Raw genomic sequence first — 27,646 nt, forward strand, 5'->3', positions numbered from 1 at the left:
AAACTCTCAGTCTTATTCATTCATTTTCTCACAGAAAGGTTTGTGAGTGAATGTGCCATAGCCTCCCACGAGAGTTTATGAGGCAGACCACAGTCTTTCTGTCAGCAGTAACCAAAGTTTCATCTTCCAGGAAACATTAGAAAATATATCTCAGGAAAAATTGTATTCATTTGCAAAAATACTCATTTAGGTTTTAAGTGATTTTGCCCCAGAAATTCCTCTACAGCATCTATATTTTTCCTTTCCTCTGTTGTCCCAGTGGTAAATCAGAAGTCAAAACTGTGTGTGCTGTGTAGTAAATTTGACAAGAGATGCCAAGGGATCTGCAGCCTAATAGGATCTCTGAGGAGGCATGCATGTGTGATAGAAAGGAAATACAGCAGGCAGAACACCTCCTGGAGGAGAGCCTGAGTCAATAGCTCTAGGGTTTGCAGAGACAGGACTTTGGAATTGCACATTTTCCTTATGTGGATTGAGCCTGGATGTATGCTACGAACTGGATGCCTTGCAGAAGCAGTTGATAAGAAAAGCACAATTTTTCAACTTGTAAAAAAAAGCTAGCAAAGTAAAATCATGATAAGCAAGATAAAACACTATGTGAAAATTTTCAAAATTCTGGCTCTTTCAGGAAGGATACCTTTCTAAACCCACCTCCATTTAGTGTTTAGCACATGAAAACTTCATTCTTGTTTCTGTTAATGGTCTGTCTCAAAATTACTATTTACCACTGACTCTTTTTTTCCCCCTCTGTAGGATTTTCATTTCTTACTAAGAAAAAGTAATGCTTTGCTAGTAAACTGTTTAGATTTACATACCCAGCTTGGAAAATCCAACTCACTCCATGGAATTGCTTACCATTTTTCTATCAAAAACATCCCTATCTAAAGTTCTTCTGGGTTACATTTAGACTGTTTTGCCTGAAGCAAATTAAGCAAATACCTTCCATCCTGTCCATTAGAAGCAGGAGGGTTACAGCACAAACACACACACACACACACACGCCCACACAGACAGGAAGTCACATAAGTATTTAAGTAAGCATTGAGTCCTCAGCTGTGTCCTAGGGCCAAAGTCCAGCAACTTGTGGGAGGGCACCATGCCAGCCGAACAGATGGACATACATATGGGTAGTCAGGACATCATGTGAAGCCATCAAGTATGGATACTAAGGGCACGATTCCAACCTAAGAACATGAGCTTTCTGTGAAGGTTAGGGGATGTTAAGCTGGATTTACTTTCAAAAATAAAGAATAAATTCCACTGCCATGTCCAGGAACAGTTACGCTCATAGTTAATCAGGTGGAGTTGCTAGTAGATAAAGAGAGCTTTTATTCTAAAAGAATTATTGCAAAGGAAAGTTCTAACATTTCACAGGGGAGATTTCATTTTCACAGATAAATATGTATTATTTGTGGGGAGATGTATTTAATGATAACGATTTTGCACTGGCAGTGCTTTCACCCTGCATCACCATCTGTCCTGTGCCTTTTTCCTAAAGGAGACAGGAAACTGCTATTTGAGCAATGAATGCAGCCCAGACAGTCAAACACATTCTCCAGCAACCATTATTGGGAGGGCCAGTGTTGGGAGCTGCTGCCCTTTGCTGATGAGGAGAAAATAAGAAAAACAGGCACAGCACCTCCACACACATTGCCCTGGAGAGTACTGACTTAGCACTGCTGATGTATCTGAGTGAAAAACAGGCACGTTCATCCACAGCCATCTGCTGCTATGTCCATCAGCAGGAGCGAGGCAGAGATTAGGAATCATGCTTTGTGAATTTAATCTGCTGCTACACCACAATTACAAATGGATGTGCCAAAACATGCTCAAATGGGATCCCGTGGAATCATTAAACACAGAATGCTGCATAGGAAGGGACCTATCAGGATTGTTCAAACCTCCAGTTGAAGTTTGACCACACAAAATGTCTCCCTACAGTGCCAAGGGTATTCTCTATATTCTTCCCATGTCACTTGGCATTGCTTCCACTGGGATTCCACATCTTACTTAGGTCAGAATGCTGAAATCTGACAAAATCATGAACAGCTTTTGAAATGTTACCAATTGAATAATGAGAGCATATGAAATTTTAATTCCAAGTACAGGATGGACAGAAGCAGCATCTTGGTTTGTGGAGCACTATGTATTCAGAGCAAAATTGAGACAGGAAGCATTAAATTCCTCCTTGATTGAAATGAGATATTGAGAAGAAACATTAGAATTTTATGAAGGTGAATGTTACATAGGTGGTTTTGTTGAATGAAAGGACTTTTCTGTTTCTTCCAATCTTGATTTAAAAACAAAAAGCGCTGCTTCCTCTGACCCTATGTATCCAGAGGATACAGCTTGAACTATCTGCTTTAACTTCTAAACATTCAGATTCTTTCTGCTAGACTCAACATCTCTTTAGTATTCAGCACTCCTTCCATGAAGCTACTGATTGTAATGCAAGTCATTTCTCAAACCACTTTTCACTAAACAACAAAGATTGACATCTCAAAGATGTCAGTGGCACCATTCTGAAGAATGCTATTCCTCTGGTCATTTTTATGCCCCCTTCCATTTTTTCAATGGACTTTTAGAATACAGATGCCAGAAAATGTATGCAGCAATCCAGTTTTAGTTCCCTAAGTGCCATATATATAGGGAAAGGTTGACTTCTTATTCTATTTCTTTATTCAGGCTCTGTTCACCATTCTTAGATATTATCCTATTATTTCTTTTGTGAGATAGACCATTCCAGGCTATAGCTATCTTTTTACATTTCAGCCTACATGCCCTGGTTCTTTAACTGTCTGACTAAATCTACCATTTAATATTGCATTTTTTGCATTTTATGTCCCACTTACAGAATAATTTAAATGCTTCTATTTTGACTCATTAGCACATCATTAGCCACTTCACAACTGGTTTATGAAGCATCCATGCATTTCATAGAAGGGTTTTATATTTTCTTCAGATCTTTGCAAAGCAAATTAATGCTATGTGGTCATTTCTGTGGACTTCCACTAGAAACTGGCACTGAATTGTCATTCTCCATTAATGACTTTTCAGAAGCTCTCCGACAATTTGTAAACCATGTAATGAGCTTTTTTACAAATAAAGTTCTATTACTTTATTAGAATATTGCATAAAAATCAGTAGACTACCTTACAAATGCATATGTCTGTAATGACTACTTGGTTGGAGTTTTTATACAAAGGATATAAATATAAAATGAGATTTCTTGTCCATTAAGAATGTCTGCATCACCACACAGGGTGACATTAATTACATTCCTGTCAGGTATTCTTTCTTAAATTAATCTAACATCACAGGTTGCCTTCCTTGTTTTGCTTACAACTGATGTCAGTCTCACTACCATGCAGTCATTTCATCGCCACAGTGTCCCTTTTATGGATGTTGGCACAATCATAGATCCATAGAAAGGCTTGGGTTGGAAAGGACCTTAGAGATCTTCTCCTTCTAATCCCCCTGACATGAGCAGGGGCACCTTCCACTAGAACAGGTTACTCAGAGCCCCATCCAGCCTGGTCTTGAACACCCCAGGGATGAGGCATCCATTGCTTTTCTGGGCAACCTGTTACGGAACCTCAGTACACTCACAGTAAAGAATTTATTCCCATTACTGGAGCTATTTTTTTGCTTCTTGTATTCCCTAATGAGAGTATCCACTTACTCTCATTAGTCTCTTAGTTTCTCATTCCTCTGTCCACTTGAGACATTCCATACCTCTCAGTTTCCACAGATGTGTCTTTACTTCCTCTATTCTCCATTCACTATATAGCTTTTAATCCCTATTTGTTACCCTTACGTTTGCACTCAGTGCAGATGGACTTGCTAAGATCTTCAGCACTTTTGAACTGCTACTCTTTAGTTACTTAACATTCTCATTAAGAATTGCAGTTTTTCATTCATGTATTTGTCTGACTTCTCCTCCCAATTATTTCTGCTTACATTTTTCTCAACCATAGAAAATTACCCATTTAGAATGACCACTATTTTGCTGCTTGGGATTGTTCTTTGTTTGTCTAAACTGATTGCAGTCAGGTCATGAAAACTACCCCTAGGGCAGCCGTGACTTTCTAGTCCAGTAAGTTATTCATATTTATCAGTTCTAATGAGAACTTGAATTAAAAATACATTATGTTTGGCTTGGAAATTTTGCACCAGGAAACAGGTTCTTTTTCTTTTTACAAGAAGTTTAATATTTTGCTAGTGTGTTTCACAAACCTTCTGTACATAGACTTCCCACCACATTTATTAATATGCATTCAAAATCCCATGATTTTGTGTTGAAAAGAACTCCCAAATACCACTACTTTTTTGTCCTGGGAGGTTATATCCATTTGTTTTATGATCCAAGTATCTTGACTACTTCCACCAGATTTCTGGGTTGACTTTCCCACTGAAGAGAGTTTCTACATTGTCCCTGTTATCATGACCTTATAATAGCTGCTGCATGCAATAAGAATCCCTCATTTTGTGTCTGGCCATTCTTCCCCTTTAGATACATTTTTCTGGATTGCAGTAAAGCACTGTAAGGCACACAATGACTTTTAATCTAGCCCTGTATACAATGGCATAATTTTTTTTTCTACAAGCTTGGGGTTGTGTATTTCAAGCTACTCATGATCAATTCACTTAGAAAATATCAGGAAAGATATGTTTCCATGAGGATGATTTTCCAGGGGTATGATTTCAATATGAAAAGTGCCTATATTTAGGTACTTCTTTCACCTGGCCAATGGAACTGAATGTACATTGCACTTATGAAAATTTGCAGAAATGACAGCATTTCCCTTTTGCCTCAGGGGACCTGCTGTTGATCTGTTTTTCTGTATCACCCTTCATACTGTATGGCCATTTAATGATTTCTTCTTTTTGATATATTTTAATAACTGTATTACAAAAAAAACCATACTCTCCCTGAAATGGCAGAGTGTCAGTGAGGACAGAATCTGGATCACTCTTTCACTTCATATTGTATTCTGGACCAATACCTTGAATAAATGAAACATATTACAAAAATGGAGTTCTTGGAGGAATTTTGTGGGTTTCATTTTGTGGTTTGGTGTTGGTTTTTTGGGGTTTTTTTTCTGTTCCATTCTGCTTTTCAACATTATTCAGTTAGTTCTTAAAATAGTTTATGTAGTTTAATTTGGGAAAATAAATGAGGTTACTTTAACAAAAAAAGTCTTAGTCTGCACATTTTCTGCAAAATGGGCAATATTCAACAAACCTGACATCCCTTTTCTCATGAACATAATAAGACATTTCTCAGTTGAATGCCCAGAGGTGCATAGCTTTTAATGAGGGTTTAGAAAAGAATATCTAGGGGAGAAAAAAAGGACTAGAGAGGTGGGAATAGAGAAAAATTGAGAGGGAAAAGTAAAAAAAAAAAAAGACATCTTTAATTTTACCATATTTAATTAAATATTTGCTAACTCTTGGCCATCTAACTAAAAATAAGATACTAGATATTAGAGCCATTATTTCTCACCTCATTGTTTTTGCAAAGATTTATGTTTAAGGTATATTTAAATTTGAAATTTTCACAAAATGTATTTAAACAGGCATTACAATTCTGCAATTCTTTATTTTTCTGTTGAAAAATGTGAGAGAAAATGTGTCCTACCAATGTTTTTCACCTTGAACTATACCTCTGGTATTTGTTTGGTGCAATGATTTAAATAATCTTACTGAAAATGTAAATTAAAAAAAAATCAAAGCATTTTCATAATGAAATCCAGTTGTTTTCAAACCTATTCTAATTGCACATAATTCTGATGAATAATGCAATTCCTACTATGACCTTCCCTAAATAAAATTGTCTTGACAAAGACTGAAAAATTATTGAAAATTGCTTAAACTAATACAAATGCCTGTTGGTACCCCTAAAAACATAGTGCACATTATTATTATTTGAGCCAAATTATTATGTTTTTTTCAACCCACATCTTCAGTTTTAGAGATGAATCTGGTCTTTCATCACTGACCCTTCTCAGTTGGTACTGACCAAAGTCCAATGACATGATTAGTCCAAAAACACTAGTCAAATATATCCACACTGTGGTATCTAAAAAAAAAAAAAAAATGTCTTCTTTTAAAAAGACCTCAGTTCCAGTGCATCACACAGTTGAGAAAGTGGGATTTGCTATTCACTGTTAATCCTGAAAATTACTTCTTAATATATTTTAAGTAAAACACACATTTAAAAAAATTTTTCTCTCACAGGAATCATGTGTGATGTAGAAAAAAGTCACTTTTGAATATTGTCCTTTAAAAAGAATAAATAATTAATTTTGAAAATTTCTCAGTGAAATATTTTAGTTTCTTTCTTTCTAAAATAGCACTGTTTGCAATGTTTCCCTGTTAAAATCATCAGTTGTGATATTCATTAAGTTGTCAGCAGAAGAAGCATTTATACTAAGCAAATAAGACACAAAGCCTTGGATTTGCTTCTTTCACATAGTCTGCAACATATACATCACAAAAGAATGAAAAATCTTCCTCAGTTATTTGACAATTGATTTGCAAAGGTTTACAGGCTTAATAAATAAGTTCTTTTTATAGATGTACTCCTTTGTGCAATCTGCCCTGACCTTCCATGTCTGACTTCTTAGTCAGGTAATACAGTGTGCAGTGCACTCAGAAACCTTACGCAGGTGCAAGGATCTGGGCCCAAAATGTTCAACTGCATATGCAGAGACAGAAATATCCCCATTAACAACTCAGAGACATTGCTTTTTAGAAGTAACACTACATACTTTTGGAAGAAAAAGACAACATGTAAGAGATTTTGGATTAGGTTTAGGGGCTGGAAAATTCCAAGTAACGCTCATGTTTTTGCATACCCTCTTTCCAAACTTCCAGTAATGACAACTCATCCAGAAAACTATTTCAGATCCAGCTTTCCCCCCACTATGTATGTACAAAGAGTGCACCTCTGAGAAAGAGCAGCTTGAGTGTTCCAAGACTGGCTGTCAGAACCAGGCCTCCTGACTTCATTCTATGCTCTTGACAAAACCCCTCTGACAAAACTCAAATGCAGGTTTTAAGGTGAGCAGAGTCAGAAAGAAGAAAGACTAACTTGCAGTTTCTGGACCAACTGTGATTTCAATAGAGTTATTCTACAGGCAGCCTGGAATCTCAACAAATCTTTACCATCCATGTACAGTTTTCAGCATTTTTCACTCTATGCTTTTTTTATTGGTCTTTTCTTTATGCATATGCCACTGCTTGTGTATTTTTCACTTAATTTTATTTTTTCTTTCCTTGCCAAATATTTAACTGCTCTGTATCTTCTGTACATGTTTATAGATAAGCTTAAACAACAAAGCAGGAAATTTTCCTCCCATACAAAATGTTTTCAACATTTCAATTAATCACCATAGCTTATTAGTGTAGGTGTAGATATTATAATTAGGATGTTAGCAACAATTTTAGCCTAAGAAATGCTGGAATGAGGATTTGAACAGTATTTATCTGTCAACTTAATTATATTACAAATGGGATTAAAAGGAAAGCAAATAAGATATTCATATTTGCCAGTCCAGTAATGAACAGTTTCCAGAGGTCAATTTTTTTCTTAGTATGTTACTTTAACAATCCTTCCCTTACCTTTAAACTGTGTAAGTTAATACCTTACAAAATCTAAATGGTCCTATAAATCAAATCTTAGTATCAGCAACAATTTCAGTGACAGAATGAATATTTGCTAAGCAGGGTGGAGTGAAATATCAGAGGAAGTAGGTCTCATTTAATCCCTGTAAGGTCCCTAATAAATGTCAGCCAAATACATTCTTCTTGTCTCTACTCATCCCCCTTAAATATAGCTATTCAATTGAAAAGGGATATAATACATTTCAATATAGCATCTGTTTTTAATTGTTCTCTTCATTGACTCTTTCAGAATAATCACACAGATATAGGAAGCATGTGAATTTCCCATCCTTGCCACTCACGGTGGCTCATTTTCAGTCAGATGGAATTGGAAAATGGTGACGTACAGCTCAGAAGATACAGGTGAAAGATAAAGAGAATTGTATAACCCATTGCCCAAAGTTCTGTGTGGAAATTTATGAGACACAGTTTAATATTATGGGGCTGCTATCTACTAATTCAATTGTGAAAATGGGATCAAGAGTTTCTTTGAGTTATCCTTAATTTCTTCATTCATTTTTAATGCTGGTTTGATTAAAATCCTTTTCATGTTTCAGTCTTAACACCTTTAGAAGAAAGTAAAATTGTACCAGTACCACCAATTACCAGTATATATATATACCAGTAATATAAATATATATATATACATATACATATATATACACATATGTATACCAGTAACACCATTACCCCAGTACTACCAATTGAAGGGCAGCAGCAGGCAACAATTGCAATGCAAACTGGGATTCCCAGAATAGATGCTTTTTGTGGCTACCAATATAATCTTTAGTCTTAGCATCATGTTTTCTCCTATTCTTTATGTGTGCAACTACATAACAAATGATGGGCAGGAAAGAAAGGAACATCCAAAGGTAATTCTTTCCTATAAGCCAAAGCTGTGACAAAATTTAAATGGGGTATTTACAAATCAGATGTCTCCAAAGGTCTAAATAAATTACATCAATTGCAAAGATTCAAAAAGCTGCAGGTACAAACAGACAAAAGAATTTGTCCAATATCTTTCTCATGGGTTTGTTACTGAATTGAACAAGTAATTATGTGGTATGTGTCTCCAGAGACATAGTTCTACATCACAAAGTGCTGGGAAATATTCTCAGGGCAGATTCAGTCCTTCTTCCACTCGTTTGTATTGTATAAACAAGAAGACTAAGCTGTGAAAATCTGTTAATAAATCTTAGTTTTAGTTAACAGAAAAAATAGTTTTGCAAAGGTATTTGCTGTTAAAGGAGCCCTTTAGCATAAAAGGGCTAAAATTTTGTGAAATTTTGCATGACTCTTTCCAACACAGCATTACAGGAATAGACTTCTTAGCATAATTTTAGAAAGAGCATGAAACTTTGCATTGTTTAAAACAATATTCCTTATGACATACTGCATTGTTCCTGGCTTATGCTTGAATAGAAACAGAAAGAATTGGATTTTCAGTCCTTGATTGGTCATGTTGAGTCCTCACATCACAACACACATCATGCCTCATTATTTGACAAACTGGCTTTGCTTGAATATTCAATAGACATCCCCAGTGCAATTGTCCTTAAATGCCAACTAAACATCACCTAACACAGTGTTTGCTTAGAGTGGACTTCAAAGTGGGGGTAAATAGGCTTCTGAATTTTAAGCATAAAAGAAAGGACTTTCTTCACGGATAAGTCACAAAAACCACACAAAGCAGAGCAAATATTCCCTGGGCACTGTTTTTCTTTCAATTTCTTTTTCTTTGTCTGTAACCTTTCAAGAATACAAAATGCTTTGCTATACTGGTCTCATTAATAAATTACAACCAATCAATTTCAGGTGCATTCTTCTGCACCATTCACAGTATTTATTTTCTAAAAGAAGTCTTTATAATTTTACTAGAACCTTGACAACACATTGGAAAAACAAAGGTTTTGGCTTCTATTAATTTTTCTAAAGTTTGGCTTAAAGTAGCTATGGAACAACAGGAAATAAAGCCAGAGTTACATCTCACACAAAGCTGTATAAAATATGAATATTCTCCCGATTTTTAGGGCATTTCAGGAATGTGAAAATCTTAGCAGCTCTGTGCAAGCAGCAGCTTTATTTCACAAGATATTGTATCCCTCTTTCCACCTTGCCTTCCAAGTAATTCCTCTACCTCACAGTTCCTGTGACTCTTCCTCACTCCATATTAACAGCTTGTCTATTTCCTTTATCTGCCAGCATTTAGTGACAAAACAGATTATAAACAGCAGTTTAGGCTAGAGAACAAGACTTTCATTAACTGCATTTCATATGGTCCTAAGGGGCTTGTTACTACTTGTATGCTGAGCATGGTGGATAAAGCTCCCCGTCTCAGACTTCCTGAATGTCTGCACAAACCAGGACAGTATCTCCTTTTCCAAGACTAGCACATAAGTTTAATTTCATTAAATTCCCTTTATGTTCTGCCTAGAAAAGTATTACACCTTTCCAAGACCATTCCCATGCTGAAAGAAGTAGAAAGTGATGACAGTTTTTGGCCATTAGGAAGGAAGAGGATATTGAACTTGTGAAGTCTAGGTGTCAGTAGAAAGCCATGCTCATCCCAAAGATGAAGATTACATTATGAACAGTCAAAGATAGAGAAGGTTTTCTGATCTTCCACATTAACTCACCCTCAGATTATCTCTCTTTTCTTTCCCCAGAGTAGTTCTTTTTAACATTGGACAAAACCCAAAAGCCATGCTATGATGAAAGGACAAAGAAGGCTATAAACATGGACATAGGATAGCAAAATAAGATTGGTTATGTTTTGGAATGCATAGCATTCTTTGCATTTACAGAAGTCAACATTGCTTAACACAGCAATATAAGTTTTTATGCATTATAATAGCTATCTCACTCTAATAATTTCACAGTAACTAGTCAAAAAAGAATCTATGAAAACAACATTTCACTGCATTACTAACAAAACAGGAACTATGTGGACTTTTCTGTGCCCCATTTCAGTAAAATGGTGATAGAATTAAGACAAAGCTGAGTACACAATCGAATATGAAATATATTTAATTGCATTTCTTCTATATTTGGTAGTTTTAAGTTTATGCATCTGAGATAAGGCATTTTGAGCATTTGTTTTGGTGACAAAGTGAGAACCCTATTGAGGGAACTGGAGGGTATTTATTTCCAAAATAAAAATAGTGATTATTTTATAAAAGTGCAAAGAATATCCAGTATCTTTCTCTTGTCCCTGTATTACAATAAAATTGTGGTCTGCGGACCTGTTTCATTCAGAGCTGTCTGGCAAACAGCAAACAGGACGGTCGAGATCTGGAAATGCAGAGTATCTCTGCCTCTATTTTTTGACTGTGTTTGGTCTTGTTTAGTAGGCAAGTTGTTGCTGGCTCTTTCTTTGCTGTCTTTTGCTTTATTCTTTGTTATCTTCAGTTTTAAATGAGCAGAAGTGGCTATGGATTGTGGAGATACCTACACTGGACTGGTAGGTCACAGAAGTAAAAAATTATCACAATCCCAGGAAACTTGGGTATGAGGTCACTCTGCCCAGAAATTTCTACATGCATTCAGAGGACATGTTCACTATTTCTCTTTCTATAGCCCTAGTCAGTTGTCTACAGCAGCTCTAGTAACAAAAAATATCTGAGAAGTCATAAATTCTTTGGCAGCCAGAGCCAAGATTGGTTCCAAAATATATTGAAACCAGTCTCCGCCTTCTTGAGGCTGTCCTCAAATTTTCACTGAGTGCAGGAGTCTAATTTTTTATCTGGTGAAATGCAGATAGCATCTGTAAAACCCATTCAGGGCAAGAGGATTCCAGAGCCATCCTGTAGAACCATGATGAATTTTGAAAAGTTCTTGTTGTGTGAACCATGGCAATTCTGCAGAATCAGGACAATTACCTAAATGCCTCATTTTTCAGAGATCCTTTGAGCTTGGCTTATAAAATGGCTTGTGAAGATTTTGTTCCCAGGAAGACTGAATCAAATTAGTTGTTTGGGTTTTTCATTTTTCAAAGTTTACTTGTCAGAGTTTTTCATATGAGAATTTGGAGCGTCTTCACTGTTGTATTAGCTGCATTGTCTTCTCCAAATTGTTTATGAGTGGAACTACCAAAATTCTAATAAATGAATGCAGTTGTATCTAGAAGATGCAGTCTGATAAAAATCTGCCCAAAATTCTTCCATACAAGATCACTAAAAATGTAAAAAATGTTTATGAACCAGATTAATTGAGGATTTGCCTGCCTTGTACTGATCTTCTGAAGCAAGTCAGCTTTGAACACTATGCAGACAGATAGATATATCGGTTTTCCTTCATCAGAATTGCTCAAATGGTGCAATAGATCCTTCTATAACTCTACTATACCCTACATTGTTATTTCTGAAATATTTATTGTCATTTGTGTATGCATTTTAGCAGTTACTTGTTTCACACAAGGCTGTGTGGTCTTGCGAAATCATACTATTGAATACATAACCATGGAATCATACATGATATCCATCCAGCAAATAGGGGAGTGAAATCTGTTCTTCACATATTATTATTTTTCCACTAATTTAACTAGGTGAAACAGTGGGCTTTGCAATGTCTTAAATAAAAGTAAACCAGTCCCTATAACCATGGAGTTCAAGCTGATAAGAAAATGTCTAACTTGTCCTCTATCATCTCCAATGGTGATAACAAGAGAGCAAAACAGGTATATTTCATGATTACTCCTCAGGAGTAATCATGAGAAAATTCAGATATATTGCTGGCTATTGACTTTATTAATTATGAAGGTATCTTTTTCTTAGTTGTTCTCATTGAATCATCCACTTGCCTGGTGCAGTTAGATCAGAAATGCAAATTCCAGAAACTACATTACCATTTTTATTGCTCAGTTGGAAGCATGTCTTACTTTTGAAATATTCAGCATAGAGACGAAACAGGAAAAACATGCTGAGTGCAATGAAGAGCAGTGGGATGCCAGAGTGCAAATACTGAATAAGATTGTTTCTAAACAATCTTATTATTATTTCTTTATTGCTATCAACTCTAACAACTCAAAGCTTATCTTTTGAGTTTGTCAATGTTATTTCTTTGTACCCATCTCTTCTTTTTAAATCATGTTAGAATATTCCTTGCTATTTTGATTTTTGTATTTCCTTATTGTCCGTTTAATAGCATTAGATACTGAGAAGGGTATAGCACATAGAAGTGTCTGTACTAAAGAAAAACACTAACAATGTCAGGAACAGTGTCTGCGACACATATTTTGGTTAACTTCAGCATTCCACTTTCAGTATTACAAAAAATGTAAATATTCCTTTCCTCTTAAAAAGCCTGGGTTTCTTGGAAGAATTCAGACTAATGAACTACAGTGGACTTGACTAGTCTGTGGTGTATTTGGTCTTCAAAGGAACCATGCTAAATTAAACCCCACATGAACTATATTTTCCTGTATTTTGTTCCTGAAATATATCTACATACAGCTTAAATTTTCAATCATCTGCTCTTTTTGCCATGTTCTTAAGCTGTGGACTGTTAAACAACTCCTGCATCTCCCCAGAGATGCAAATCCCTAGATACAGTACAAATGAGGTTTGTGAATTCTTTAGAGAGGAATGTTCTACACAAATGGGAAATAGTGTCATTACTTAGCACTGTGGGAAGCATTTCAAAAGCTGAAACACCCTTGCCTTCAAAAGCAGAAAAGTTTTTAAAGTGTCCTTATCATCATCCTTTGCAAATGCTGACAAACCTTTGATCCACTGCAGTGTTATTCAAAGCCATGCACGCCTCAGCCAAGCCCCCCCTCCAGATATTGGGGGATACCTGCTCAGCCTATAAATTTTCATGTCAAAACCATACATATCATTTCCTTCCAAGTAAATCAATAAATATAATTTTGACTTTTTGAACTTGGTATGTATTTTATTTGTTAGCTAAAACCACAAAGATTATTCTGAATTCTCTCCAGCCCCTCTGTTTAACCAGTCTATGTTGCAATGGTTGGCCTGCAGCATTTCTATTTTTAGCTCTAATGGAACAGTCTTAAATTGCTTATTTTCTGTTTACTAAAGACATTGAGCTTGTAACCATGGAAACTGTGGCAAGTGCCACAGCTTAACTGTTTTATTAAATGGATGGAAGTTACAGCTGCAAAACTTGAAAGGCCAGCATGTCAATTTTATACATACCTCGAATTGCCATATATACCACATTATGGTTAGTACTGCATTAAATATTAGAGGCCAGAATCTGGTCTTGGTTGTAATGATATAAATTGTACTGTCTCTCTCCTCAATGGAAACAAACAAACAAAAAAACTCGTGTACAATCTAGATCAAGATCTGTTTTTGTCAAACTGCACAGGCTGTCAAGTTTCAGTGATTACTGCATTTGAGTGCCTAAATTGCAGATGATGTAAAATAAACCAGTCCCTAGTTATCATAGAAAAACCCCGTCTCACAGTTGTGTCTGCATGAAGTTTTTAGCACATTTTTGTATTGCTTACAGCAATCGCATTATTTTTGGAACCACTATGTTCTGTAACATTAATAGAAAGAATTAAATCATAACTAATGACCTTGTCAACTGAAACTTCTAAAGCCTTAGTGGAAGAGTTAACACAAAGAACTCCTTAAATCTGTAATTAGGTTTTTAAACAAGAACATTCAGGGCACCAGAGGGATTGAAAGTTTACACTCTCTACTACTTTTAGTATAGGCAGAGTATGCTTCACACATGTGAAATCTAGGGTATTTTTGAATTTATATTTCAAATTGTATATAATACTTAATTCAAACCCTTCTGAAAATTATTAGCACAGTTTAGAAGATATTTGTGATGAAGTATAAAACAACTAACAAATAAAATTTTTAACACAAGTCTAAGCATTTCTCCAATGTCCCCAAAAGACTGAGAGCTAAAATAAGAATACTGGTATATTTACATCCATAAATACTTAATGCATGACTCATCCTGTGTAATAGAACCAAATGCTTGAAGAATGTTCAACATTTAGAAGAATCAGGATCTGCTTTCTTCGCAAGGACTGTGGTTGGAACAGTGTTCAGTTTTCTACTTTTGGTGTTTAAATGTCTCCATATTACAAGTCCATCTATATAGGCACTTCCAGTGAACAAAAGAAACCAAAAAGTAAAGTTGGCATTTCAAAGGAGATGCTTTTTGGTAAAGGTAAGGCTCCAAGAAATTATGAACAGTGGCATTTCTTTCTATGAAAACATTACTGTTTAAATCAAAGAATAATATGTTTGATGCTCAATTATTGAATTCAAATAAATACTCTTCACTGTCTCTGTGTAACTAGACTTACTGAAGTGAAAAAAAAATTATGTTTCCTTCTATTTATATATTGCTCTCTTTTTTTTTAATCCATCTGCAGGATCTACCTTCATTTGCAACACCCACGTAATTCCAGTGAAAAATCAAGAGGGAGTAGCAATGATGTTTATTATTAATTTTGAGTATGTAACAGATGAAGAGAATGTGACATCTCCTGAGAAGTGCAAGCCAATATTACCATCGAAACTTGTAAATCGTAAGTTACACAATGAAATTTTTTTGCTTACCTCTATTTTTATCTGGCAAAATAATCAACATGGGCAATAGGTTAGCAAAGGATGCAATCCCACTGACTGACTCAATAATCCAAAATCATAAGAAGCTAAATGTAGCAAACCTACTGCAAGATGATAGTAGAATAATCTATCAGATCTTTGGTAGTGCTAACAGCCTAGATCTCGTGAATAGTACTAGGATGAATAACTTCATAAAAACTAGAATCTTTCACAGAAATGCATTATCCTTGACAAAAATCAATTACAAATGGAAAACTTTAAAAAGCGTTGTGATATAGCCCAGATATTTCATCTTAGCTCATTTGAAATTGAATAATTATATTTTATTTTTTAAAATTGTGTCATTTGATTAATAGTTGGTGAAATGTGATTAAATTAGACTAGAAAATATAACAATCAGTTAAAACATAATTAAATATCCTGATTTTATCAAACTGAAGTATTTAGATTGACTTGGAAGATGGAGGGTAGATCAGTGGATACACAGGAAATGCTTTTGCTTTCATTCCACTCTGGAGCATAAGTGTTGTCAAAATCAGACAACTGAACACAAATGTCCACTTCTTATACAACTGCACTGTGTGGTTTTCTGTCCCACTATCTGCAGAACAGGTGCTCTTTTGCTGACCTTCACTGTGTTCAGCAACAGCACACAATCCTTCTGCTTTACGTCGCCACTCACGTAATCTACTCTTACTACAAGAGTTCCCAGAACACATCTGTACACAGAGCATGTACAAGCTCTTAGTCAAGCACAGCATGCTCTAACAGTGAGCATTAACACTTGGAAAATACCTTTTCACAGTGAGATAATCTTTAACATTAGTACAATAAAGGAACATAAGTATTCTAATTGTTAAATCAACACCTCAGAATTCTGTATTTAAGAAATAAAGACTGGTACAATTCTCACTGTGAGAAGCAAGGAGAGAACTTTCTTGATGCAAACACAGTGTCTGAAACATCCATAGAAACCTACAATGACAGGGTGTATAAGAATGTAGCAAAGGAAATTTCCATTACTGGAACCTTGCAGCCTGCAAATAATTATTGTTCCCCAAATATTAAATTTTTTAAAAAGCCTTTGTAAATAGTCTATACAGAACATATTTAAAACCTTGTGCTTTTATGCTTTCTTTGTTTATTCTGTTTTGCATTGGGGTGGGGGCTTTTTAATAACCAATACAGCAGCTTTTGTTGGGATTTTTTTGGGATACCAAGATAACACTTTTTTTCTGCTAATGATACTGTTAAAATCCTATTAAGGAGTATCAGAAAAATTTAAAAATTACATCAGAAAAAAATTATTATAAATACATTACGTAAACCCTACCCATATTCTGGTTATGTTTTAGTATACTATGGTTTTTTGAGATTGAAACATCTTCCTTCCTTCATTTAAAAGGCAATTTTATAACATAGATAAAATTGTTCAGCTTGGCCATGCTTACTTTGGTTTTATGGACAAAATAGAAGGTAAAATACCAATTGGGTAGAAAAAACAGAGCTTCATGTCTTGAAAAAGAACATTTTGTTCTCATATCTGTGACACATCACTGTACCCTTTCAAGTGTTATCACTTGACGCATTTTAATGTGAAAAGCCACTAAAGAGGAAATCTGCAAAAAATACTCTCACTTCGTCAAAACATTCTTCTCTTGTTTTATGGTATTTACACCTGATGTACACAGGGGATTTCCTGGCTGAGAATTCTTGAAAAAAATAACCAGACCTCCAAGCTCAGTACATAACTGATCTCTCTCAGAGAGAGATCAAGGTGCAAAAGGAGGCAAAGAAAGGTGACTTGAACCATTTTCCTGCTAGTGAGTACAGCCAGATGCCAGAAACTGGCAGAAACTAGAGCAGGCACATGGCTGCTTCGTCTTCTCCCTAGTTGCTTATGGTTTCAGAGCAGACTGTTATGTGGGCCGGATGGGATGGATGGGGATACAAAATATGCTACATAGCCAAAAATTCCTCTTGGCAAGAAAGAGGCCAAGCTATGCAAAACATCCAGAAATAACTGCAAGATATTGTGTACAGTTCAATAGCTGTTTTAAACTGAAACAGAAAAAAGCCTTGAAATACAGAAAAGGCAGAGAGAGACCAATAAGCCAGAAAAAAAAGTCAAAAAAGGTGGATTGTTTACCAGTGAAAACATATTTTTAAAGTCATGTTCCCAGCATAAGAAAGATACACAGCAGATTCTCCAGGAGATAGTTTTTCATCACCATACTCTATTTAAAACAGGTAAATCAGGTGATCTCTTTTCACTGGATCACATACAAAATGGACAGTAATAGGTACTGGGGCGGGGTGGGGGGGGGGAAGCAACAAAATCCCTTTGAATGCACAACCAATTTAGAGAATAAAAATAGAGAGGGAACCAGAAACATAGCAAGTGCAATGCATCTCTGACAACCAGGAAAAGCAACAGCTAATGACAAAAGACAAAAGATTTCAGATTACATTAACATCTACTACCCAGAAGCACACATATCATGAGAGATTTCTTTCCAGAGCTCCTTAGATTGAGATTTCTCAAATTAGAATGCCTTTTCAACATGAGAGGGGGGGGAAAAAAAAAAGAAAAAAAAAAAAAAAAGACTGAGTCAGGTTGCAGGAAAGAAGTAAAAGTTATTAGGGAGCAAATAGATTGCAGCTATTTTCCAGTCCCTAGAAAATAAGATAACTTTTCATATTCTCATCCTTCTTCTAATGGATTTCCTCTAATGGATTAATCAAGGGTTGATCAAATTTATCAAGTGTAACTTCAAAAAGCCTTTCCTTTTTTCTAAAAGCATCTATTCTGCAAGCTGCAGCCAACAGTTTTGAACACTACCACTTACCCTTACCATAGGGATCCTCATGACAGAAATTGCCACTGAGGTGAGCTTGGTTGATTGCAGCAGAGTGCTAATAACATCGAGGTTGTGGATGGTTGTTGATCCCTGTATGGGTCATTCACTTAGGAGTTGGACTCAGTGATACTTCCATTTCAGAACATTCTGTGATTCTGTAAAATGTAATTCAATGTAATAAAAAAGCATCTCGTGCTGTGAAAAAAAAAGGGATTTTAATCTGTTAAAGGTCTGAGACCCTCTGAAAAAATTAAGACCTATGGAAGACAAGTAGCATTTTTTAGGTTTAGCTCAATGACTGCATTTAGCTGTCGATAGGCAAAAATTTAAAAATTTATCAGCTGAATACTGACAGATATTTCCAAGTGTTTGCAAGCTCTCTAGTACAAGGATCCTGTCTTTTGTTATGTGCCAGGATGATGGCTAACACAGTTAGGTTCTGATTCAGCACTGGGCTTGGCAGATGATGATAATAATAGATTAAAAAGAAAAGGTATATTGCAGGAGTTTGATGAGCACATTTGAGTATAAATAGAATTCTTTCTCATCTGGTGCTCGAGAGTTCCTATCTTATATGCAGCAAATGTCTGAATAGACAGGAGTGTGAAAAGTGAAGATAGTGGCTTCACAATAGCAGTGTAAAAGTTCTTTCAGTTGGTCCTTTTCTTCCCCTTATATTTGCTGGCAAGAATTTATCACCAGTTCTCACTGGCAGCTGGAACAGTTTTTGCATAACCAAATACTGAAATTTCAGAAGATCTTAGCATGCACTTCCCCTGTAAAAAAATCACAGCCAACTGATTTTTCACTCTTTTGTTTTGTTTTTGTAGTTTGCAGCAATTCTATTTTCCAGTGTATGCCAGCTCCCTAGCAAAACTAAGGAAGCCTTTGTTCATATATAATTCTTCTCTTTTTTGAGGAAAAAAGGGTAGCCCAAAACTTTTGCCACATCTTTTCTTTTAAACTTCTAATCAAACTTAATTTAATACTACCCCCGTTCCATCTTTGTGTTCAGAGACATGTAGAAATTTCGTCTGTTCTTACTTACCCCACAACTGGATAACATCCTCTTCTCCAGTAAGAGTATATTTGTACAACGTGCACTTAAGGAGAAACTTAGAGAAACTGATTTCTGCTAGAGATGCCCATTCATCATTCAGTCTTTCTAAGCTTTGTCTCATTTCCATATTTGAGAATTCTACTTATTATTACTTCAATTATTTTCTAATAAGTTTGCTTGGCTTTTGTGTTGCCTTTTCTTTGATCATGTAAACATTTTAGAGTTCCAGAAATTAACATCTATACCCAAAGATGAAAGCATTTAATAACTTTACTCCACTTCATGTGGAACATTTGAAGACATAAATACCTGCTTTGTAAATGAAGCAATATTTGTGTAGTACATTGAAGTGTTAAGACTGATAGTTTTGAGCTACATAAGCCCTAAAAATGGATTTTACTCATCTCTAACTGTTCTTATGGACTGTTCCCTCTTACACCTTCTAAGACACTAACAGTTGCTTGATTGTCACTATAATGATAAAAAATTATGAACATTCCCAAAAATGTAGTTCATAAATTTTCATGAATCCACCCATTTGCAAAGCTGTACAAAATTTTGAACTCCAACTGAAATAATGCATAAATAATGTATATTTAGCAAGATACTCGTGGTAAAAGAGAACTCCTTTCTGTTAGATTCACTGTAAAAATGAGCACAGAGCTTTGAGTAGATTTTCTACAATGAACTAAATGAAGAAGGGATGTGATTTTATACCACCTTAGCAAAAAACTTCTTTGACCACTAGCAAATTATAATTTAAATTTATCAACTAGTAAATTATAATTTAAATTTATTAAGTTTAAAAAACTTCTTTGACCACTAGCAAATTATAATTTAAATTTATCAACAGTTGTTAACCAAAATAACATATGAATTCCCATTCAGTGTGTTGTACGAACTTCATTAAAATCCTTATTATAAAGTGTTAAGCTATAACTTCTGGGTGTAAATATGTCTTTTATATGAAAGATTGAGGAAAGGGACCCTTAGTGTCCAATTTTATTCCCAAATCTCTCAAACATTCCACTGTGGCATGTCCATCCACTCCATTATTTTATGAGGAGTGTTTACAGCAATTTACAGAAGTAGTGGCATAAATTACTATTTGCTCACGGCACCCTGATTCTGTTCCTCAAAGCTGTGAAACACTTCTTGTCTGTAAAACTAATGACTACAAGATATCAAAATCAACCATGACATAGACTGAACTCAGAAAATCAACAGCCAGTTCAAACTGAAGAAATCCATAGTTTGAGGATCCTGAATTCAATATGAAGAATGTTGCTACAATTTTCTATTCAAAAGAGACCATTTGTGGGATTGCAATGAGAAAAACCTTTCAGAAATTAATTTTGAGTTGTCTTCATTTTCTGCTCCACCTAGAGCATTCTGCCTTTTTACTGACCTATAATGCTTTTTCTAACATTTAATCCAGTCCTGTCTAGATCACAGCTTCTATTAATCAGTAGGCTAAAATAGCTAGTCAGATGAGATAACTTTATCACAAGTTTTATTCTTTTTATTTCAAAACAGTTTGACTAGCTAGATCTACTAACTTATAAGCTAAATATTGGTTCCCAAACACCATGTTTATTACCTCGTGGGAGAAAGCCCTGAAAGTTATTTGATTAAAGATGTCATTGCATTCTGCCAAAGAGAGATATTTCAGGATTGTCTTATCATTTTATCATTTCAAAATCTATAAGCCTCATAAAGACACTCTAGAATAATTCCTTGGATTTCTTTCTGTGAAGGAAATGAGAGGATCTGTTATGCGTCCAATAAATGGAAAATAACCTTTTTTGGAGAAGGTTCAAATAAAATGAAGAGGCTACTAATATTCTTAAAACAGCCAAAACTATAATCAGAAAACCTCTGAAACAACTTACTCAAGGTGCTTACTCTTCTGCAAGTCTTCCTCTTTCCTGGCCCTAGCCATGGAATTACATCTGAGAAGCAGAGAACACGCTATACACTGATGTAAACAAACACAATTGCAATTTAAATTTTCCTACCAGTAAAACAGCTAGCTTAAAAACACAGTATTTGCTTTCCTGTGTGCAGAGCACTTTGCTATATAAGTAAATACTGCAGTTTAGTGAAAGGCAAACGCATATTTTTAGCCCTAGAAATATTAGGACTGCCATGTTGTCATGAAATACTGCATACTGCTTGATGCATACAATTTTGCCTTGTAGAATATAGCATGTATAAGTAAGACTAAGCCTCTGACTTTGCCCAAAATGTAATGAGAAATTTTTCCAGGATCTTATTTTTAGCTGCACCACTGGAAACAAATTCATCTTCAGTGAGGGCTAGTCAAGAAAAATTGTGTTCAGGAGGACAAAGGTTTCTATTTAGCCAACCAGCAACATGGTTCTGAAAACCCCAGTGCCAATTATGTGTATTTGTCTCCAAGGTAAGTTACAGTAAATATTAGGCAAATTGAAACAGTGTTGAACTCTTAGCAAAGGAATATGGCCAAAAGCCAATCACCAGTAGAAGACAAGAACCTCTGCTATTACCACCTTCAATGCTCCACAAATGCCTAACTGCCTAAATTAATAGAACAGCCACTGAGATAAATAATTTTTTCTTAGTCTTCTTCTGCAGAGAATTATGAGTGGGGTAGCTCTTCTTCTGTTTCCTCATGATGGCTGCTGTTGGGGCTCAGCTCAGAAAGGAAGCCTCCCTGGATTCCATGTACTGTAATTAGCTGTTTAAATTACAGCCTCACCCAGCTACGATCACAGAGCTATTTTGCTATGTCTTGTACAAACATTCAGTTAAAAAAACCAATCTCTGCTTAAAGAGATTGAAAATGAGAGAGTGACACAGCTTTCAGTAGCTTTCAGTGGATATGCATACCACACAGGTCTTCCAATGATATATTTTTATCAATTTTTAACAGGTCTCCTATCTAGCTGTTCCGTTCAGGACATTTAAAACAGGGGGGTTCTGTGAGGTAATTTGAAGGCTAAGATAATGATTTTCTGAAGTCATCCCACATTATAATACATACCCTCAGGAAAGTATAAAGGTAGTAAGTTTTACTTCCTTCTCTGATGGAAGAAAGAGACACGTCTCTATTATTCATACTAAGAATTAGCACAGAGAGCTTAAGACATCTGCGCACTTGCCAAATTGAATTACAGTTTTTGACCTTGGAGAGGAAAAAAATCAGAATATCAACGTATCTCAAGCTTAGACAAAAATGACTCTACTAGAAAGCAGGAAAGATTTCCAATGGATTTGAGAAGATTTTAGATGGATATTTACAAGGAATATGGTTTTTTATTTATAGTCTTCAACCTGAAAAGCCTTGCTTTAGAATAAGCAAACAAAGTAGATCCATAGATAAAAATAAGGGAGTTTACCTCCACCATGTCTTACTTCTCAAGTATAGAATCCTATCATTATTACTTGATTGTTTTAAGCATCCAGGCAAGTTGGGCATTTCAAAAACCTGAGAGCACCTGTCAAGGACACATAGTCTGAAGAGCTCTTGCCATGAAGAGATGAAATAAGTGAGGCCTATCAGGAAAATTAAACTAAGCTCATATTCTGAACAAGTGTCAGTGAATAAACTCTATTCTTCTGATGAAAAATATGAATTCTTCAACTTTCAGTAAGTTTCATCCAAATAAAATTGTCATTGTCAAGCAAAAAATTTACCATTAATTAGAAGTTCCATTTCATGAGAAATGGCATATTAGTACACCTACTTTAGTTTTCTGTCTGGAACCTTAGCCAACTTCAAAACTTGGTAATTGGAAACATATATTGATTTAGCAATTATTAAATATTTCTTAATTGAATACTTCTTAAATTTTCTAAATAAAAAGTCAGTGGATTTTCAGAACAATTATTCTGTGTATTACATATATTGAATTTAAGCTACCTGAATTTCCTTCTAAAATACGTGGAAATTCGATATTCTGCCTTCTTTTCTTAATAGTCTGTTTATTTTTTGAATCTGTTTCAAGCAAAAGTTTTTTGTAGATTTAGTTTAATTGTATTTCAGATGGTAACAACCTTTCAAGTGGCTCTTCTCAGGTAAATCTATCTTCTAAAATTCTGTCTACAGAAGTCCTTTTATTGCTTTGTTCTGGCTATATTATTTCAAGATCTCATTACATTTTATATATTTCTAGAAGAGTGCAAGTCATAATATGGCTCTTGCTCTCACTGTCTGAATATTTATTTCTGCAAAAATATAGATATAAAAGGTAAACTATTAAATTTAGTATAATTATATGACATATAAAATCCAAATTTAATGGTACTTCTCTTCCTATTATTACTGAAAGTTGCAGTATGCAGAGCATAAAAAACTTCAATCAGTATATGAGACAAAACACATTGCAGAAATGGATAGTGGTTTATGAATTCAGTGTTAAAACATAGAAAACATCTTCAGGCTTCCTGTCTCAGAGAAAAGCAATATTTTTTGTCCTATGAAGCCTGGCAGCCAAGGTGATGAAGGGCTGAGAACTTCTTGAGAGCTTGGTTTAATAGACAGAATAAATTCTTTTTCCCAGCTGCCAAAAAAACCACCATAGTCATACCAAGACAGCTAAATATTGTGCTAGGTAATAAATAATTTAGATATAGTATTTTCTGTGATGTTTGCTCTTTTATTTCATTGCAGTTATTTACTTCTTTTTTTTCTTTCATACTTCTAATCATATTTAAGAAATAAAAATGCAAGAAGTAAAATCTTTCTGAGAGGACAAAAAATTATTTTTTCATACAGCTCAGCTTTTTTACAAAAGCACTTCAACTCCTGTAGGTTAATGAGTACGATAAAGTAAAATGACATTTCTATCGACAAGTGGAATTAAAACATGTAAATGTACCAATTGGTATTAACATTCAAGGATATCAAGATTATGACTTTTGAGGGACACCCTGTTTCAATTGTTCTGACTAAATTCACTCATCCATCACACACAGCAGAGCCTCACAAGCAGTCAGAGGCTTCATTCCCTTCCTTTCACATTCTGACAGATTCCTGTGTGCTGATATCAAAGTAAAATCTTTCTCACTTACAAGAGAATATAAAGATTGCTGGTTTCTTATACTGGTAGAAGACACATGCAACCTTAAATTTTACAGAAAACTAAAAGAAGTGCCAAAAATTAAAGGAGACCACACCAGAGGATAAAAAATATAAGGGTGTTCAGTGTCTGAGAATTATGAGTTCTAGCTTCTAATGTTAATAATTGCATATGCCTTGTTTTTTCCTTCTGAAAATAAATTATTTAATGAGCAGAGCAAGAAAATTATCCACTTAAGTACACTTCAATACTTTTTGGGGAAAAGAACTGAAAAAAACCCAATTGTCTCTTTCTGTAATTCTTTGTCCCAAGGCCTGCTGTGCCCAGACAGAAAATAAGGCATTATCACATGAGTTGCTGGATGGTATTTACAAGTCTTTGAGCAGCAATTCAATAACTATCTGTGACATATTTCTGATAACCTCAATCCTGGAATTCTGTGACATTCAATTATGAGAAAATATTTCAATGAAGGTCTGACTTGTGCTTCTGTTGTAAAAGTAATTTTGCTTATTCTTTGAGGAAGGTTTCAGAATAAAAGTATTATGGAATTTGCCCATGCTCTGGAGGACAATCTGTCATAATTGATCTATCTTACCTACCCCTGTCCAGGAAATCTGTTTATAATAGGTTGATCATTGTGGATATGTATGTTCTATTCTTTAATCTTAGATATTGAAAAAGCAACATATGTTTCATATTATAGCCAGACCAGTCATTCAATATTGTAAAACTATCCAAGATCTGATTTTCTTCAACATCCTACCACAGACAACCGGTTGTACAGAAACATGAGCAGCTCTCTTTTGTTCAGCTCTCAGCCCAGGAGAAGTGGCATATCACATAAAAAAACAGTTCTGACAGTTTCTACACCTCACACAGACAACCTTCGGCAAACTCTTTGTATATTTGAGCTCCTTTGATTTGATTTTGGAAAGTCTAAATCTAGAGAAGGTTGAGACAAACACACTAAATCTAGCTGCCAGCTAGACCAGCCAATATTTTTCCTTTTGCTTTCACATTCTGGGGTTTGGATAACTGCTTTGCATCAGCATGAAAATAACAATACTACTGGTGGTGCTACAAAAGCTGGATGAGCAATTCTTTGAGGAGCCATCACAATTTTTCAGCAGCCATCTCTTAGGATTACCATTCTTAAGTGCTTGGGATAGTGTTGCAGGAATCCCATTGACATGGGCTAAGCAAACTTTGGGACATAACACAGCATCTACCACTACCCAGAGACCGCTAAAGAAATTACAGAGAAGGTAAAACTCTCTCAGTTGCAGGCATTTCTCTGACTTAGCCACTGTGTCTTGTCTATAAATATACATTTTCATCACTAGAAATTTGGGGAATACCTTCACTATGTCAATGCAACGATCAGGCCAAATATAATTTCCTTTTCTTTTGATGAAATATTTTCACAAAACAGACACAAGAATCACTGGCCATGCAAGGGTATTGGGTTACTAAAGAAATCCTTGTTCAGATATTTTTGCTGGAATCGTTGTGTATTGATTGGGCAGAAAATTTGCAATCATGATTGTAGCTGTTGATAAGCTCTTTTGGGAATTAATTTTTCCTGACATAAAATTCCATATGATTGTATTCAGTGTCTAAGAATAACAATTTTCTACTAATGTTAGCACTTCTTATTGCAATACATATGGAAAAACAAGGATTTTTTAATTTTTCTTATCAAGATACGATTTTTCCCTGCATTTTTTCCCCAAAACTATTAATCTAAACATTTTCTTTCCATGAATACTAAGTCTTCTCCTTTGATCTCCCAAAATATGAGACAGAATTTAAAAAGGGTTCCCAAACACAAAAAAAATTGATTTGCATTTGAGACTTTGGAGACAATTCTATCTGCAAATAGTTTAGAAGAGTCCTATACCATCTACAGTGATATTTTTGGTCTGAGTTCTACTATTTAGAAACTTTAACAGCTGAGATGGCACAGAGAATAAGTGCAACCAACAGATTAACTCATTTGCAAATAACTTATTCAGTAAAGTGAGGTATAAAGGAGGAGGTGGAATTACGCCTGGAATTGTGACTCAGACTCAACTGCTTTCCTCAATTGATCTGAGGAAGACACAATCATACAAATCTCTGACTCAGCATTAAGAAGAATTTGGCAATCTAGTCTTTAATAAACATAGGATTTTGATGTAATATTATCTCTGAATTCATAGTAAATAGCCAGTTGCATCTGAAACGTTTGAGAATTGTAACCCGAGATTCATCTGCTCTGACATCATACTTAGAAAAAGCAGGGGCTGTCGATTACAAAACAAAAGATTTTATCCAATAGGCAGGAGGCCAGGAAAGCTTCCACTGGCACTTTTATTTTATACTGGGACAGCAGGCCTGAGGCCTGAATGAATTTTGCTTTGTGACAAATTGTGTTATTACACTTCCTTGCTCAGCTCAGATCAGTAAACTACACAAATTCTGAATGGGCCCCCTGATAACTTTAGCTACAGGAGAGAGATGAATGTTCAACACACCATGTAGCTCATTACCTGTGCACTGAAGAATAGCAATACTCCTTCTCTTAGGAATATACAAATTAAAAAGCAGGAAATAGGGTTTGAGACTATTTATTACAGTATATAGAAGAAAAGCAAAAAGGTGCTCATCTAAGTTTTCTATTTTATGCCCAAAAGTCTTAACAAGAAGCAAAATTCTCACTGAGTATTCTTTCCAGCTGAACTGCAGTTAGACAGCTAAATCAGTAATGCAGTATAACGTGGTCATATTAACGTGGTGAGGCAGAAAAGACCATCTGCAGCACCATGAATATGACTAAAATAGAGTGCCAACAAAAAGCCCTGAATAGTGTCTAATGCCAGAAATCCTTATGAATGGTGTTTTTAAGAATTTCAGCGTAATTGATAAAAAAGAGAATTATAGTAATTTTTTTCACTTGGGATGCAATAAGCTTTCAAAATTTATTTATAAGCACCTTTACAGCTCAATTCTACATGGATTAAAATTTTTTTTTTTTTTACGTTCTTCACTATTTTTAACTGTGAGCAGTTGTAGTGTTCAAGCTTCCTTAGTAAGTTAGAAGAAATCTACACACTCCCAAGATTCACTCTGGTGAATATCACTGTGTAGACTGAAATTGGCACTTTTAACTGCTGTTTTAAAGATGTATGACCCTGGTTTATGTAACAGAAATTTCTGACTATTTTACTGTTGAGTGTATATGCTTGGAGTGATAAATTCAATGCTAAATATTTGGAACTCAACAAACTTTTTCAAACATTGTCAAGGAGAAAAAAGTACTATCATTACATAGATTTATATTTTAAAGTAGGGTAAAAAGTTGGAAATAAATCACCAGATTTCTAAACACTAGGATGTTACCAATAGTCTCACAGGTTTTTTATTTTAGAGTACATTTTCAATTACTTT

At 35.1% G+C, this 27,646-nt stretch overlaps 1 protein-coding gene across 2 annotated transcripts in view; it reads left to right on the forward strand.

The window, feature by feature from the left end:
* The window catches only part of KCNH7 (potassium voltage-gated channel subfamily H member 7), a 205,035-nt gene that overhangs the window by 110,214 nt on the left and 67,175 nt on the right, over positions 1–27,646 (forward strand). For both annotated transcript variants that reach the window (XM_059475767.1, XM_059475768.1), the window contains exon 3: positions 15,035–15,194. In XM_059475767.1, the coding sequence (XP_059331750.1) occupies positions 15,035–15,194 (160 nt within the window). The remainder of the gene's footprint in view (positions 1–15,034; positions 15,195–27,646) is intronic.

This window comes from Ammospiza nelsoni, chromosome 7 (assembly GCF_027579445.1).
Source record: "Ammospiza nelsoni isolate bAmmNel1 chromosome 7, bAmmNel1.pri, whole genome shotgun sequence".
NCBI classification, from domain to species: Eukaryota; Metazoa; Chordata; class Aves; order Passeriformes; family Passerellidae; genus Ammospiza; species Ammospiza nelsoni.